This window comes from Episyrphus balteatus, chromosome 1, assembly GCF_945859705.1.
Source record: "Episyrphus balteatus chromosome 1, idEpiBalt1.1, whole genome shotgun sequence".
Classification (NCBI taxonomy): domain Eukaryota; kingdom Metazoa; phylum Arthropoda; class Insecta; order Diptera; family Syrphidae; genus Episyrphus; species Episyrphus balteatus.
Genome location: NC_079134.1, coordinates 85,978,938 through 85,996,534, shown reverse-complemented (window position 1 = coordinate 85,996,534; position 17,597 = coordinate 85,978,938). Strand labels below are relative to the sequence as shown.

The following is a 17,597-nucleotide window of genomic DNA, read 5'->3' as shown; positions in this document are numbered from 1 at the left end:
CTCTTTTGCCTTCTCTAATTCTTTCGCTGCACCAACAAATGCTGTACCATTGTCGCTGTATAACCTTGCACATCTGCCCCTTCTCGCTATGAATCTTTCGAAACAAGCAATAAACGCTACTGAAGTGAGATGTGATACCACATCTATATGCACTGCTCTTGTTGTCAAACAGACAAAAATAGCGACCCAACATTTCTGCCTTATGATTTGCTCTCCTGCTCCATTTTTATCTCAAACGGCCCTGCATAATCCACACCTGTGTGCAGAAAGGTCTTTCCTGCTGTTACTCTCTCTGATGGTAGGTCAGCCATCAATTGCATCTCAAAGCGATGATTGTGTCGCACACAAACTAAACACTTATGTAGATAACTTCTTAGCTCGCTTCGGATCTTTGGAATCCAAAATTTCTGACGAATATGCTGCATCATGACCTGCACTGCTCCATGCTTAGTTGCTGAATGAGCACTATGCATGATTAGCCAAGCTAGTCGAGACCCATTTGGTACGATAGCTGGATGCCTTCTCTCGTATTCCATCTCTGCTCGCTCTAATCTTCCACCAACTCTTAGAATCATTTTGCCATCTAGAATTGGTTTCAGAGATTCTATCCTGCTCTTTTCTGGTAAACACCAGTCCTTCTCTATACAAGCAATTTCTTTCGAAAAATACTTTTCCTGCTCTTTTTTTAGTAAATGACCAAGTTGATCAAGTACCCCTGCTATATTACCTGCTCTTCTTGTCCTTCTCGTTCGACGCATAAAACGTCTCGCTCGCTGCTCATAACGTCTCCTTCTCTTGCCATATCGCTTCTCCATCTCTTTTCGTTTCTTTACCTTCGCTTTAGTTTTGTTGGCAAAGCGAAGAACATAGCTGATTATATTTATAGCCTTCTCTAGTGTTGGTGTGTATTCGATCAATGGAATACTCCTGCTCCAGTGCTTCACGCACGTAGATGGATAAGGGTTCTGTAACTCTAGTAACTATCAAAACCTTCATCTCATCCCTCTCCCCATCTGAAACATTTGGCACAAACTTTTCAGATGACCAGCTCGCCCGAGGTTTTGTCAACCATTCCGGCCCATGCAACCATAACTTGTTATTTACCAATGCTGATGGCTTGATTCCTCTGCTTAGGAGATCAGCCGGGTTATCCTGACATGTCTCCATCTTTGACTTCGGTGTTCGTCTGTATAGACGCGACTCTATTTGCTACGAATGTTTTCAAATTGTATGGAAGTTTGTTTATCCAATGCAACGCTACGAGTGAGTCTGACCAGAGCTCATACTCGACACCTGCCCATTCCATTGTCTTGATGACGCTAGCAACTAGTCGTCCCAATAATTCCGCTGCTGCAAGCTCCAACCGCGGTATTGTCACTGTTTTGAGTGGTGCAACCCGTGTCTTTGCTGTGAGGAGACTTGCTGAAATCCTGCCATTTGCACATATCGTTCTCACGTAAATCGCTGCACCATATGCTCTTTCGGACGCATCCGAAAACCCATGTAATTCCTGCTGTATCTCTTTCGAGGTACCAATCCATCTCTGAATTCTCACATTCTCTAGGAATGTTATTTCCTTCCAAAATTCTCTCCATCTCTCATATATCTCTCTTGGTAATGTCTCATCCCAGCCGACGTTCAAACGCCATATGTCTTGGATAATAATTTTCCCTATGATCGTAACTGGAGCTATAAACCCATTAGGATCATAAAGTTGTGCCACGCTGCTCACTACGCTTCTCTTTGTCATTGCCTGCTCAATTGTTGGTGTTTTCACCACGAAAGTGAATTAGTCCTTCTCAAGTAGCCACTTAAGGCCTAAAATTGATGCCTTCTCGTCATCTTCAAATAAGATTGACTCCTGCTCTTCATAATTCATATCCTTCACCAGAGCCCTGGAATTTGATTTCCATTTTCTAAGCTCAAACCCTGCTCCTCTCAAAACATGATCTATATCTTTCGATAATTCGATCGCCTGCTCTTCGGAATCAGCACCAGTGGTGCAGTCATCCATATAAAAATCTTCCATAATTGCTTTAGCAGCATTTGGAAATTCCGGCTCCGCTTCCCTCGCACATTGCATTAATGCTCGCACAGCATTGTAAGCTGATGATGTCATACCATAGGTGACGACTGTCAACCAGTATTCTCTCAAATCGTCCTGCTGATTCTCTCGCCAAAATATACGCTGCAAATCCCATTGCTCCTGCACAACCTTCACCATTCTGAACATCATTTTAATGTCCGCACTGATGGCAATTCGATGCCTACGGAATCGCATTAAAATTTCGTGCAGATCCTTCTGTAACTTCTCGCCCAACATCTGCACTTCGTTCAATGAAATGCCTCTATTTGTCCTGCAGCTTGCATCAAATACAACTCTAAATTTCTTAGTGACGCAATGATGTGGTATGTGGTATACTGTGCTACCCTGCGCTCTGCCAGTTACTGGTACCATGTGTCCTGCTCTCTCATACTCTCTCATGAATTGTATATACATATGTTTCAATTCAGAATCTCCTGCTAATCTTTTCTCTAAAGCGAAAAATCTTCTCTTTGCTGTAAGCTCTGAACTGCCCATTTCCTTCACTGATTCCTTTAGGGGAATTGTCACGACAAATCTGCCAGAGTCATCACGTGAAAACGTTTTGATGAAATTTTGCTCTACTTGCTCCTGCTCCTGTGATCTGCTCGATGACATCTCAATGTCATCCAACTGCCATAAACGCTTAAGCGATTCATGAAGTTGATTATTGTCCATGCACACGACCTGCGACACCTGCTCTTGTACCCTGCTATGTGTTTTGCTCTCATACTCTCCGAGTATGACCCTGCCAAATATAGTTTCCATCTCTAATATCCTGCTTGGCTGACGCCCTGCAACAGAAACTAATGTTTCTGCTACGAACCTGCACCCCAGTAATAAATCTACCGGCCCTGCTTTCCAATAATATGGATCTGCCAATATTGGCCCTGCTATGTCTTTCTCTGGCTGTTGCAAATTGTGTGTAGGCACAATTGGCTGCCATTTGCTTTCTTTTGGTAGCACCAAAAAGTCCTGCTTTACTGAAACCTGCGAATTGAACCATGGACTCACTAAGAGTGTGGTTTTGTGTTTGATATTGAAGGGCTCGCCTTCAACACCAACCATTCTTCTTGCTATTTGCTCTTTTGGTAAAGCCAATCTCTGGGCAAGCTGATAGCTAACCAGATTGGGCTGTGCACCTGTATCAAAAAGCGCTCTTATTGGACCATATTTCCTGCCATCCATCTCAATTCTTACCTGTGCCGTAGGCATCAAAGTAAAATTTACCTGCTCATTAAAAGATGTCGAATAAATTGTATTTGTATCTTTATTGTTCTGATTTGGTACATTATTATTTCTTTTAAAATCGCCCCAAGACTTACTTTCCTGCTCACTTCCTGCTATCTCCTGCTTCCTGCATTTGTCCAACCGAGGACGTTTATCAGAATGGACGGTTAGTCAATCTCTTACTTACTTACTTAGGGTGACCAGCGCCATAAGGCGGCTACAATCCGCTGTGGATTTGGGCCTCAACCAACAAGCTTCGCCAGCCAGCTCTATCCTTAGCTCGCTGCTTAGTCAATCTCGCTTTTGCTTATTTTCATTGCTCCTTCTCTTCCTGTTGTTCTCCTGCGCATGGAAGACTGCATCGCCTTTCCTTATTTCCTTCATAGGGCAGAGTACACTATTGTGAATCTGCTTACCAGGGCATCTTATGCATGGCCCCTGGAAACAGTCTCTGGGCACATGTCCGGTCTTCAGACAGTTTGGACAAAGCGCCTTCTCCTTCACCAGGACCTGCTTAGCTCTCAAGTTCAATGCCGCAAACTCTGGGCATCGCCACATCGGATGATCTGTCGAGCTGCACGAGTGACAAGGTAATGGCGCTTTATCGACTCGTGCTCCGCTGCTCGACCCTGCTCCTGCTCGCACATCGCTTCTTCCCGCTCGTGATGTATCTGGCCTGCTCGGTCCTGCCCTGGTGTTATCGACCCTGCTTAGAATTGGCCGTGTTTGTTGTGAAGACAACGAATTATCAGCCTTCCTGCTTGCTGTTCCACCTAGAGTTTCTGCCCTTTTGTCAAGGAAGGCACAGAACTCCTTCGCGGTAGGCTCTTCGGAAGTCCGCACCTCTTCCCACCTGCACGCCGTCTCATCGTCCAGCTTCTCATGCAGAACATGGATGACGATCATGTCCCAATGTTCGGTCGGGACTCCCTGCGCTGCCAACTAACGAAGCATTTCGTACGTGGTGTTGGCCATCTTCTGCAGGTCTCCAGCTCTAGGTGCTCCCTGCAATGTAGGAAGCTTAAAAAAGTTTCGCAATAGCTCCCTGCATGTTGCATATTTTTTAGTGTAGATCTGGTTTATGCAAGCCCATGCTTCGCAATAGTTCTTCTCGGTGAGCTGCCACTCACCGAGAGTTTTCGCTGCTCTGCCAGATAGTGATGCCTTCAAGTAAGAAAATTTGTATGCGGGCTCTATCCTATCGTTTTCGTGAATCGCTGCTACGAAACGGTCCCAGAAACCCTGCCATTTCGTGATATCGCCGTCGAAGTAGCCCCAGGTGTTCTTAACGTCATGTGGTGAAAACGGAAGATTCACCCGGACTTCGATCGGCCCTGCTATTCCTGCTTGCCCTGCTCCTGCTTGTCCTGCTAATCCTGCTGCCGAGTCTACCTTTTCCTTCAAGGCGGCATAGGCGTCAAAGTAATTTGCCTCTGCTTCGGCGATTCTTCGCTGCATCTCGACATTGACTAGGAGGTCGTCGGCCAACGCAATTTTTGCCTCGGACACCTTGACTTGTGCCCAAGCGTCCTGCAAGGCCTCCAGCCTGACCTTAGCAGCTGCCACCGAACAATCCTTAAAGGTTGGGGACCGCACGAATGCCAGCATCCTGCTCATTGAGAATATCCCTGCATCCAGCGTATAGCTGTCATTAGATACCTGCTGTTGTTCCATCTCTTGTTTATTTAAAAATATTCCTGCTCGCTGCTCTGTAATGGTACAAAAAACATGGCATTAGAATAAAGTTTATCAATGCTTGACCTGAAACCCCAAAAAAATCAAATAAAAATAATTTGCAGTAGGTACTTAAATGTGGTGTTTCCCAGTAGGCAATATAAATATATATACAAAAAATAATAATATTAGTGTAAATATAATTCGCAAATAAATATAAATATAGGTTGACTGTTGCTGCTTTTGTTGTTGTTATTAAAAGAAAGAAAATTCCTGATTACAACAAAAATAATGTTGTTCCTGCTAGTCAGAATTCAAATTACTTTTGAGTTTTGACATTTTCCTGCTGCTTGCAAGCATCCTGCTATTGAAAACTAGCACCGTCGTGCTTTAAGTTTTCCCCTGCTCGCTGCTCTGTTTCCATTTTTTTTTTTTTTAATTTGCTTCCTGCTCATTTATTTTGAACTCGCATATATGCATGCTTTGAGTTCCTCCTGCTTCAATCTCATTGAGGCGATCGGCACAATTGTGCTCGTTCCCCCCTATACCTGCTCGCTTTTAACTCACCGCACGTCGCTTAGTAAGAAAAAAAAGGAAACACAAAAAAAAAACTTATCTCAAGCATTATAGCAACAACAACAGTCAACTCCCCATTCTAGAAAATTATTTTACCTTTAAAAAGTAAATGAAATGCTAATCAGAATGTTTTAAATAAATATCCCAATATACGGCATGTCAAAAAAAAAAAAAGAAAACAACAAAACCAAAACAATACAAATAATCGTAATGCAAAGAATAAATAACACATATAAATTTCATCCATCTCACTAATGCACAATTCATTCATTTGGACAAATTTCCAAACATCCTGCTATGCTCTTGCTCGTTACCGCTGCTCAGATTTTATCGACAAAAAAAAACACCAAACAAAACAACAAAAGATAATCCAGTTATTTGAAATAATTTTCAACAGCCTGCTCTTGCCATCGCTGCACAGATTTTCTCAATACACAGAATAATTTCCATATGCGTGCCCCTACTCTTGCACAGAATTTTTATTTCCACAAATAACATTCATATACCTGCTCCTGCTCTTGCACACACGCTATCGCTGCTCATATTCCTTCTTTCTAGAAACTTCCAGAAAGAAAAAAAAATAACTCATGCACACACACCATCGCTTCTCATATTTCTTTCCTCTAGAAACTTCCAGAGAGAAAAATAACGATAATAAAAAATAGCGCACAAAAACAAAATACACTGCACTGTTGCTGCCGAAACCACCACCATTCGCTTCACAAATATTTAATATATTTAACAAAATATAGTGGACTGTATTTTTACCTGCTGAATAATTTGATATAAAAAAAATTTAATTGTTTATTTGCTTAGAAAATTATGCACTTATGCGAATGAAAATCAATTAGAGAAAACACGACTTTGTCCTGCGACTTGGTTCTTTCGAATGAAATGAAATAAATTTTGTCTCATTCTCCTGTTTCCTGCTATGAGCTTGCTGTCGCTCTTGCTCTTGTGTGATCGCTGCACATTCGCTCTTGTGTGATCGCTGCACATTGGCTCTTGTGTGTCAGTGTCAGTTACTTTTTTATTTTTCTTCTCCTTTCGCTGCACGTATGAGTGTGTTTTTCTCTTTGATGGATAAAACTCTCTTACCCTTTTCAAATTCTTGATGCAGAATTTGCAACTGTCGCTTACACACATAATGTTGAAACATGATTTGTGCGTAGATAAAATTAAAAGTAAAAAGAAAATAAAACTTTTTCGCTAATTACATATTGTGAGCACATAGTAAATATGAAAAAATGTGCTGCCTGCTGTAACCTGTAATAACTTACTCATGTCGAGACATGATTTGTGCTCGTTTTTTGTGCTTGTCTACGTGACTTTCTGTCTACGTGACTTTTCGTAGCACTTTTTTTCGCAAATTTTTTTTCGCTCGTTTTTTTTTAACGAGATTTTGATCCTGCTGCGCTGCACTTTTTACACATTTCACTAATACAATTCGGACACACGCACATACATTTTTTTTTTTACAACGCGCTTGCACTGATCCGTCGCTGGTACAATATCAGGCTCGACCTGGACCAAATGTATCGTAGCACAGCGGAGGCAGATGGAAGTACAAATATTTCACCAGTAAAAATAAAACACGTAAAAGAATTATAGTGGAAAATGTTATAAAAACCACTCTTTATTTTAAATCATAAAAAGACGCTGCACAATAAAAACCCTGCTTATTAAACTTGCTTCCTGCTAGACTCCGGCTTCCTTCACGAGTTTCAAATTAGAACTGACTTTCGTCAAAGATAAAAATAAGACGAAAGCTACTCTTTCGTCAAGTTACCTAAAAGAATAAAAATATAGATTATAAATTATAGCATCGACTGCAGAGTTACCAGGCTCGTGCAGTTCGATACAAAATAAGATAAAAATATAAATTATAAAGTAAAACATCGACTGCAGAGTTACCAAGCTCATGCAGTTCGATACAATATATACATATCCATAAATATCCTTCTCGCATTGAACAATATTTTCTTACAAAATTAATTCATAGACATTTAAAGTATTTAAAAAAAATTGAATTTCCAATAGTAAATCAGCTGACACAAAAATGGAATTAAAATCAGAGGTCAATGTCCTCACGTTCAAAGAAACAAAATTAAATTGAAACAAAAAGAAAAATAGGTCAAAGCTCTCGGGTTATTACAAAAAAAAGACGAATGAGAAGAATCAAAACAAAACCAAAATTACATACATTCACATACCTTTTGTCTGTATCCGTATACTTGTGCGCACACGTAGAGGGATAGTTGACCTGTGAATAAAAGAAAAAGTACGCATTGACAAACACAACAACCCGAGTGAATCTCTCGATGAATTCTAAACACAACGATTGGAAGGTTTGAAAAAAAAAAAAAAAAAAAATAGCAACACACACAAAATGAAATTTTTAAAAAGGGTAGGTATGTAAGTTAGAAAATAATTGAACACATTAAATATAATAACACACAAAGTAAAGTAAAATTAGGAAATTAAAAGATTATGAAATTCGCAAAATTATTTAAATGGAAAGATATATATTAGATTTAAGAAAACACAAACATAAGACTAGAACATAATGCTAAATATTTTAAAATTATAGTTAGGTAGATATCTAATTTAACACAACACTAGATTGACTTGATTGAAGGTAGTAAAGCATAGATAAGATAGGTATCCGAAATAGGAACAGTTTATAGCGAACACATTAGATTGGTATAGGTAAAATGTAATTAAGAAATCGTAGGATCTTGGAAGATGGTGGAAGTATTGTTGCACTTTTTCTGGGGTATATCAACTATCTCGAACAATCTTTATTTTCTTTAAATCTTTTTATTTACTAAATTAATTATTTATACCGAACTTGAAAACCGCGAGGATTTATCGAAAATCCTAATAAACAAAATTATAATTACGCACCGATGCGACGAAAGTTTTAAACGCGAATGAATTAAATTTGACAGATCAAAACAAGAACACGATATCAAAAGAGAATACGAAAAAAAAAATGCAACAAGTAGCTGTTAATAAAAGCTACCACCACGACTGCTCAGCTGGGCTGGGTTCAGTGGATTAAGAATTTTATTAATTTGAAAAACTTTATTGATTGTCGAACCAATCAATTAAGGTATCTACTGAGAATGTTTGATTACAAGTACAGTGGGGTACTTGCAATAAAAATGGGCGCCAGGAATTTTTTTTATGACAAAAAAAAAATTAGCAAAAATTCCAAAACTAATTAATAGAGAAAAACCAAAAAAAAAATAAATAAAGAACCAAAGTTTGTTTGAGTTTAAATTATTTTTAATTGGATAAAAACCGTGGGATTAAAAATCCCTGGATTAAAAACCAAATTTTTTAAAATATAAAAGTAAAGATTACAACAGTTAAATAAGGCTTGCGGTTAACCGCTAGCCAAAAAAAAAAATAAAAGTAAAAAAAAGAAAAGTTAAAACCGCAAATGGGCCGTTAACAAACGTTTTAAGAAAAATACCGCGTCCCACAAATTATTGGGATAAATCTCGAAATTGTATCACAAAAAAAGAACTTTCGGAATAAATCCACTATATCAAATATATGTACAATAAAAATATTAAGTTGCTTTTTCGCAATTTAATTATTTTTCACTATACTTATCTTTATATGCCACTTTCTCTCGCCTCCTAAATTTTCTCGAAAATTTTCCCCAATCTTCTTCGTTCCTCGAAACACCTTCAAATTTCCTCGAAAAATTCTTTCCTCGATTTGTATTGTTAATCGTAAAACTTTTTCTCGGTTTTTCTTCCTCCTTTTTCTTTTCCTCCAAAAAATTAAACTTGTCGCTTGGTTAGCTCACCAAAAAGTGAACTTCCAAGCTAAATCCCCAACATTACATTCCTCCCTCGACCATTCCATTCTCTCACACATACATTCTTCCAATCAATCGTTTTCGTGATCGTCGGTCACGGATTCCCGGCTTCCTGGAAGCTTCTCTGCTTCTTTTAAGGAAAGCCACCGTTGTTGAGTCTCAACGAAACTTTACTCTCACACACACAAACACGGATTCAGCAAGTTGTTGGAGGTCTTCCAAAACTTGCCGAAACTAAATGGCTGAGTTCAGACCCAAACCCAACTACTTTCTACGAGGAAAATAAAAAGAATCAAAACCGAGAAAAAGCTTTCGCTGAGCATTCTCCCAGTTAACCATAAAACATTCGCGTGTGATTCGAAGAACGAACAAAATTCTAAAATCAAACTTTTCGAGAAGAAAGGAGGAAGGCATTTCCCAAACTCAAACCCATTATTCCGATAAGTCTTTTCTTTGAACTAAACTAAAAATTTAAGCGCGTTAAAGACCCATTATGCTTACATATATATAAAAGATTTTCAATTATGTTACTTTACGTTAAAAGAATTTACGTTAAGATTAAGTTACTATTTGATGTTAATGTTTATTCTGATGTTCACATTGATGTTAATGTTTATGTTGTGTTGCAAGTAAGAGTCCTCTTGACTCCTTACTTCTTCAGCTCATCCGCGGGCATTTTCAAAAAGACATTTATAGGACCATCTGTCCAACTCGAACTTTAAACACGAACACCTGTTTTTGTCGCTTTTGCAAAACGCTGGCTAGGTACACCAATGGCTGATGGAACCAAGGTTGCCCTCAACTTCGCCAGTATTTTGCAGCCGCAACGAAAAGAGAACGGGGAAAGGAAAGCAGCGAAAGCTGGTTTTTGTTGCGGTAAATTTTACCGTAACAAACTCCACCCTTACCTCCCAAGAAATGTGTTTACTTTTCAAGAAAAGTAAACCATTTCTTAAAGAGAGACTTGGATTAAGGTGAACAACACAACATTGGGTATCCATCATTAAAACATTTAATCAAAAAAAGAAAAAAAAGAAAATAAACAAGATTATTAGAATGGCACGAATTATAAAAACTAAAATTGAAAATCGAATATAATTTATAAAAAAATATTTAAAAGCAAAATTAGTAAAAAGATTAAGGGACTTTTTGGCTCAGCCGTCAATGTAAGGCTTTAAATCCTTTACGTGCCACGTTCCCCGATCTTTACCCCTTTCATCCACAAGCAAATATGTCCAAGGTGACACTCGCTTACTTATGCGAAATGGACCAACAAATTTGGTAGCCAATTTCGCCGCATAATAATTTGCTGCATCAGACAGCGTAAAATTTCTTCTCCACACGAGATCGCCAGGTTGATACTGCGTGTCTCTTCTTCGAAGGTTGTAGGTTTTTGCGGCCTTCTTGCCCTCCGCTTCCAATTTCTTAGCTATATCTTCTCTCAACTTTCTAAACTGCCTATCAATTTCTTCCCCACTTTGGTCCCTATCACCAACTCTAAGCCCTACGTCATGGCCACTAGTTGCCATGTTCCTACCAAAATTCGCAAAGTATGGCGAAACTCCCAAAACCTCATGATGCGAAGTTCGAATTGCACAGGCCACTTTTGCCAGTTGCGAATCCCAACTCCGATGGTTCTCTGACACATAAGCTCGTAGAGTTGTCTTGATGATTTGGTTAATGCGCTTCCGCAGGATTTGCCTGAGGGTGATAGTGCGCTGTATAACGAAGTTGTGACCCGTACGCATCACTCAGCGCTTTCAGTTCCTTGCTACGAAACTGGGGACCGTTGTCACAGACGATCCACTTTGGAACCCCGAAGAGAAGAAAAACGTTTTCTTCCAACTCCCTACACACTGCTTTTGCCGTTGCCGTCCGCAACGCAAACAAAAGTGGAAACTTGGTAAAGTAATCTACCACTGTTAAAATGTACATAAAACCCTTCGACGACTTTGGCAATGGACCCACCAAGTCCACACATATCATTTCCCATGGTTTAGAATTCCCTACCCTCTCCGTCATAAGACCAGCTGGTTTCTCGTTCACCGGTTTCACTTTTTGGCAAATTTTACAATTCCTAACATATTTTGTTATATCCCCCCTCATTTTGGGCCAGTAATATTTTTCCGCTGCTCTAGCAAAAGTTTTCTTAACGCCCATGTGTCCTGAAAGCGGAGCATCATGACACTCGTTAAGAATTTTTGCTCTATCTTGTTTACCTATCACCAATTTCCACCCCTCACTTTCTTCGTGAACTACAATATGATTTACCCTAACATGTTTATAGAGCCGACCATCTTCCACTCTCCAAGATGGGTACGCTAATGGACTCTTTTCTACTAGTGATTTCATTTTGACTACCCAAGGGTCTAAATCCGCACCTGTGATCTCCGCTAATTCTGGGACACCTCGCGATAACATATCCGGAACGACATGTTCTTTTCCCTTCCTATGGATAATCTTGAAATCAAATTGTTGGAGCCGAATGGCCCAACGTGCTAATCTACCTTGTGGATCCTTGAGATTGCTTAACCAGACCAATGAGTGATGATCAGTTACGACTGTAAATCGAACACCTTCGAGATACGGTCGCAACTTTTCGATCGCCCAAAGAACTGCCAAACACTCCTTTTCAGTTGTAGAGTAGTTCCTCTCATTCCTATTCAATGACCGACTTAAATAACAGATGGCTTTTTCGCCATCCTCAAATTGCTGACTAAGTACGGCCCCCATACCAAAATCTGACGCGTCTGTTTGAACAACAAACGGCAGAGAAAAATCCGGACATGTTAGGATCGGTGCCGTAACCAAACACTCTTTGGCTTTCCTAAAACTTTCCTCACATTCGTTGGTCCATTCAAATTTCTTACCGTTCTTTAAGAGATCGGTAAGTGGTCTAACTAAAATTGCAAAATTTGGAACGAATCTTCGATACCAAGAAATAGTCCCTACAAAACTAACTTCCTTCTGATTTTTCGGTGGGGGAATCCTCAACATGCTTTTCACTTTTTCGGGGTCTACGTGAAGTCCGTTCCTATCTACGACGTAACCAAGAAATTTTAAAGACGGTCTACAAAAGTTACATTTTTCCCTACCTACTTTTAAACCCGCTTCTCCTAATCTTTTAAAAACTTCTTTGAGAATTTCAATGTGTTTTTCAAACGAATCAATGACGATGATGATGTCATCTAAATAAACAAAAACGAAGGGTTCTAAATCGGGACCTAAAACATCATCAATAAATCTCTGCCATGTAGCCGGAGAATTATGGAGGCCGAAAGGCATTCTGCGAAATTGGAAAAGACCTCTTCCCAGTACAGTAAAGGCTGTGTATTTCCGCGACTCTTCTTCTACAGGTATCTGCCAGTATGCAGACTTAATGTCTAACGAAGACAAATACTTCGCGTTTCGAAGTTTGTCCAAAATCGCTGAGATAAAGGGGAGTGGATAAGCATCCCTATCAGTAACTTCATTTAATTTCCTATAGTCAACACAAAACCGAAAACTACCATCCTTCTTCTTTACAAGAAGAATCGGAGATGCCCAAGGACTCTTTGAATTTTCGATCACCCCAGCTTCTAACATTTCCTGAAGCTCCTTATCGATATGTTTCTGAATCGCCGGCGAAACAGGGTAATAACGTTGCTTAATTGGTTCTGCAGATGTTCTAATTTTGTGCTCAACTAAATTGGTGCACCCTAATCCTTCGGTCATTGATTTAAAAAGTTCCTCTAAAACTAATTCTAATTCCCTACTTTCAGTTTCATTTAAATCGGATTTTTCCCTAATCGCAATGTTGTCTGCTATTGAAGCCACCATCTCTTGGCTCGAAAAACTCCAAATACCTGATCTTAAATCCGGAACGATACCCGAGAGTGCCCAAAAATCAGCACCCAAGATCAACAGGTGTGGGAGATTCGGTATAACCAGACATTCTATTAGTAGTGATCTATTTTCAACCTCCATAGGCAAAGAAATAGATCCAGCTACTCCTACACCCGCCCCATCTGCTAACGATACTGACCCAACACTACTTTTTCCCAATTTGAGTCCTAACTCTTTTAAAATTTTCCACCCATCCCCTCCTACAATGGTGCGTGAAGCTCCTGAATCAAGCAATCCCGAAAACTTGATTCCATAAATATTAACCCCCAAATATGGTCTACTGTCCCTACCATTTGCCGCTAAAGTGAAACTTAAAAGAACCCCATCGTCCTGTTGGCTGCCAACAGACGACTTAATTAACGCCGACGGGTCTCCTGTCCAGCTGACACAAGAGCCCGATTCCCATTTCCCGAACACCTTCTACAATCCCTACGATTTACCCCCACTGCCCCACAACCGAAACACCGTTTCTGAACTGAACAGTTATTGGCAAAATGCCCTTCTCTGTTGCAGTTGAAACATCTAGCTGCCTGACGAAATGGATTATTAGAAGCTGTAGTAGGAGTAGGAGCTGGGACAACAGCTGCCACTCGATGATGTGCAGAAGAACTCGGCTGATAACCACACTCTGGTTCTAACAAATTCCTGCCTCTAGAGGGTGGGGTGAAAGTGTCCACATTCACTTTCAGGGTATCTAACTCCCTACCTAATATTGCAAGTTCCTTCACGGTCCGTGGTTTGGAACTAGCAATCTGCAGTTGGAAAAAGGGGTCTACATTTTTCTTCAAAATAGCAAGCATTCTTCCCTCTGACAAAGGTTCCGACAATCTTCGAAACAATGTCCTCATCGTAGAAAGATAAGAGCCGAAAGTTTCATCCTTTCCCTGCGAACGACGATTGATCTCTTCGAGTAAAAGATCATCGTAATTTGCAGGAAGGAACTCCGCCTTGAGTTCCTTGACGAGTTCTGACCAATTCTCAATATCTTCTCTATATGTCCTAAACCACATTAACGCCCTACCAGTTAAAAGCTCCGAAGCGGATTTGAAAAGGTGGGATTCTGGAACATCGTTAGCCAAGCGAAGTTTCTCCACTCTCTCCAGGAATGAATTCACTGATGCTCCGTCCGAGTCACCAGTAAATTTCACCACCCATTTTCCTATTCTTTCTGGGCATTTTTGTTGAACAAAAATCCGTTCCGAACGCGTTTCAACCCTAGCATTATTTTCAGGAACCCTAACCACCACATCTCTTACTTGAGGACTGCTGACACCATCCCTTGGATCAGCAACTGCTGCTAAAATAGGCCCTAAATTTGTTCGTCCCACACTAGAAACTACTGCAGACTTTGGACTAGAACCATCAGTCTGACCAACTGGTGTCGGTACCTTTAGATGGTTTTCTAACCTAGCTGGAGTTTTCCTCTTCGGTGACTCTTCTTCCCTTTCACTATTCTCACTATCCCCAGTGAGATCTCCCAACAAACACAAAACTTCGGATTGGGGACAAAATCCCGAAAACCGAAATCCCGAAAACCCAAAATCCCGAAAACCCTAAATCCCGAAAACCCAAAATTCCGAAAACCCAAAATCCCGAAAACCCAGAATCCCGAAAACCCAAAATCCCGAAAACCCAGAATCCCGAAAACCCAGAATCCCGAAAACCCAAAATCCCGAAAACCCAGAATCCCGAAAACCCAAAATCCCGAATGGGATCCCGAAATCCCGAAAAATTATATAAAATGAAAAATTTGCGCAAATTTTTCATTTTATATAATTTTTCGGGATTTCGGTTTCGAAAGCAATCCTAAGCGTAAAATTAAGGTGTTAACATATAAAAAACAATAGAAGTGTATGATTCCGTCAATATCTCTTTTTTACATGATTTCAAGTTCTTATTGTGCTTTCAGCAGTGTTTTGTTGTGATTGAGTTAAGTTGGAAAAGTCGTTGAACTAAAATCAAAAGAATTATGAATTTTAATATTTAACTCATAATAATGTATTTTTAAATTGTTTTTTAATTGGTTTTAATTTTATGTTTCATTCAAAATTTCAGTGAAACACAATTTTGAAGGGTTTTTTATTTTTTCTCTTTTATTTTCGGGATTTTGGCCTTTCTGGATTTTGGGTTTTCGGGATTTTGGTTTTTCGGGATTCTGGGTTTTCGGGATTTTGGGTTTTCGGAATTCTGGGTTTTCGGGATTTAGGGTTTTCGGGATTTTGGGTTTTCGGGATTTTGGGGTTTCGGGATTTTGGGTTTTCTGGATTTAGGGTTTTCTGGATTTTGGTCTTTCTGGATTTTGGATTTCGGGATTCTGTCCGTCTCCCCAAAACTTCATTTCGGAGTGAGCTGATCTCATCAACTTCCTCCTCGGCTTCACAAGGGGTCCTAGCTAACCTACCTATACACCATTTGTTTCATTTAGTATTTTATTAGGTTCTTTTATTTCTCCAGTTCTTTCTTACATTCTTTCTTTAGGTTATAGAATCTTAGACTGCCAAGTCATCTTCTTGCAATCCCTTCATTCCACATTATTATATGAATACAAAGTTATCCAGTGTGGTGAATATAAGAAGGCATTGCAGATGACCGGACAGGCTTAACAATTATTCTTACATGCTATACAATTTTATTTAAATTTTTATTTTAAATAATTAAATAAAATAAAAGATTACAAATTCAAGTAAGTTCTTACATGCTATACAATTTTTGTTTTTTTTGTTTTTTTTTTTTAATGAATTTAAAATTAAAGTTCTAGAATTGACAAATTGTGAATGCTAAATTATTTAATATTAGTGAGACACAAACTGGCCATAGCGCTCAGGTTCTCTCACAATTCTTCCTGACCTAGTTACTATTCTACTTGGCCGATCGGGTTCATCAACTACACCGTCATCAACAGCATTAGAATTTTCAGCTATACCGCCACCGATAATACCATAAGGCTGACCTTCTTTTTGGTCTTGTTTATTTTCGGAAGAGCAACTTGTCTCGTTTTCATTGCCACAAATATTATCGTTGCCGGTATAGACGTCATCATTTAAAACATTAGCCGGTGGTTTATTCAAAGATCTTCTAATGTGTCGTCTATTTCTCCTGAACTCACTATCAGCATTATCATTGACTATATATGATCGTTCATTAACTTTCTTGGAAATAGTACCATGCAACCAATCTTTATTATCTTTTCTAAACATAATTCGATCATTCTCTTTCAAATTGGATAGTGGTTTTGAGTGTCTATTGTAATAATCGGCTTGAAGATTCTTTTTCTTCTCTATGCGTTTTAAGATTTCTTTAGTGCTAACATCATGGGGTTTTAAACCATTCTTAGTTATAGGAATTTTAGTTTTAATTTCTCTACCCATAAAAAGCTGAGCAGGTGACAGCAACATGTTTGCTAATGGCGTTGCATTATACTCTAGTATCCTATACTGAAATTCTTTTTCCTTACACTCATCAACACTTTTCTTTAACAATCGTTTAGCAATTGCGACTCCTTTCTCTGAGAGTCCATTACTCTGTGGATACCGTGGGCTAGAAAATACAAGCCTTATATTAAAATCTTCAGCAAACTCCCTAAATCTAAGGCAGTTAAATGGATTGTTGTCTGATCGAATTTCAACTGGAACACCAAATTTAGCAAATATTTGTGATGTGATTGTATTTATAATATGATCAATTGACTTGTCTCGAAGCTTTTCAACGGACAACCAATTTGAATATGCATCAATCAAAGACAAGTACGATTTCCCCCCATACTCGAAAATGTCCATTCCAATTTTCTCCCAAGCAAATTCAGGCGACTCATGCTGCCTAAGGGGTTCTTTTTGATTGCAATATCTTAATTTTTCGCAGATACGACACCTTTGAATAGTATCTTCTATATCTTTTGACATACCTGGCCAATAAAACAATCTGCGAGCACGCATTCGTGTCTTCTCGATTCCTAAATGTGACTCATGCAACATTTTTATGACTTGACTTCTAACCTTCAACGGAACTACTAATTTATCACCGAAAAATAAAAGCTTATCATTGACGCTTAAATAATCTTTTAATTTGTAAAATTTTTTACACTCGGAGCTAAGTTTCTTGTAATCTGGCCACCCACTCTCGTGATATTCAAGAATTTTACTTAGATTTTCATCTTCTTTTGTTTCTAACTGATAATTCAATTTATTTCTTTCAGACATGCATACTTCACTTACAAGGCTATGTACAACATAATTTAAATTGGTTTTTTCTTCCACTGAACTTAAAAACGCTCTTGAAAGGCAGTCCGCGAGCAACAATTTATTTCCCGGAACATAT

General features: G+C 39.2%; 2 protein-coding genes across 2 annotated transcripts; both read right to left on the bottom strand.

Annotated features, from left to right (window-relative positions):
* Positions 1-200: 200 nt before the first annotated feature.
* On the bottom strand, positions 201-815 carry LOC129907978 (uncharacterized). Its single transcript, XM_055984405.1, has one exon. It carries the CDS (start codon positions 813-815, stop codon positions 201-203), a length of 615 nt encoding a protein of 204 aa, XP_055840380.1.
* Positions 816-1,789: 974 nt separating this feature from the next.
* On the bottom strand, positions 1,790-3,271 carry LOC129907962 (uncharacterized). Its single transcript, XM_055984404.1, has one exon. The coding sequence runs from the start codon at positions 3,269-3,271 to the stop codon at positions 1,790-1,792; it is 1,482 nt and encodes a 493-aa protein (XP_055840379.1).
* Positions 3,272-17,597: the final 14,326 nt, after the last annotated feature.

Coding starts and splice junctions, on each gene's coding strand:
- LOC129907978 (XM_055984405.1), bottom strand. CDS start 815: ATGGAGAAGCGATATGGCAAGAGAAGGAGACGTTATGAGCAGCGAGCG.
- LOC129907962 (XM_055984404.1), bottom strand. CDS start 3,271: ATGGATGGCAGGAAATATGGTCCAATAAGAGCGCTTTTTGATACAGGT.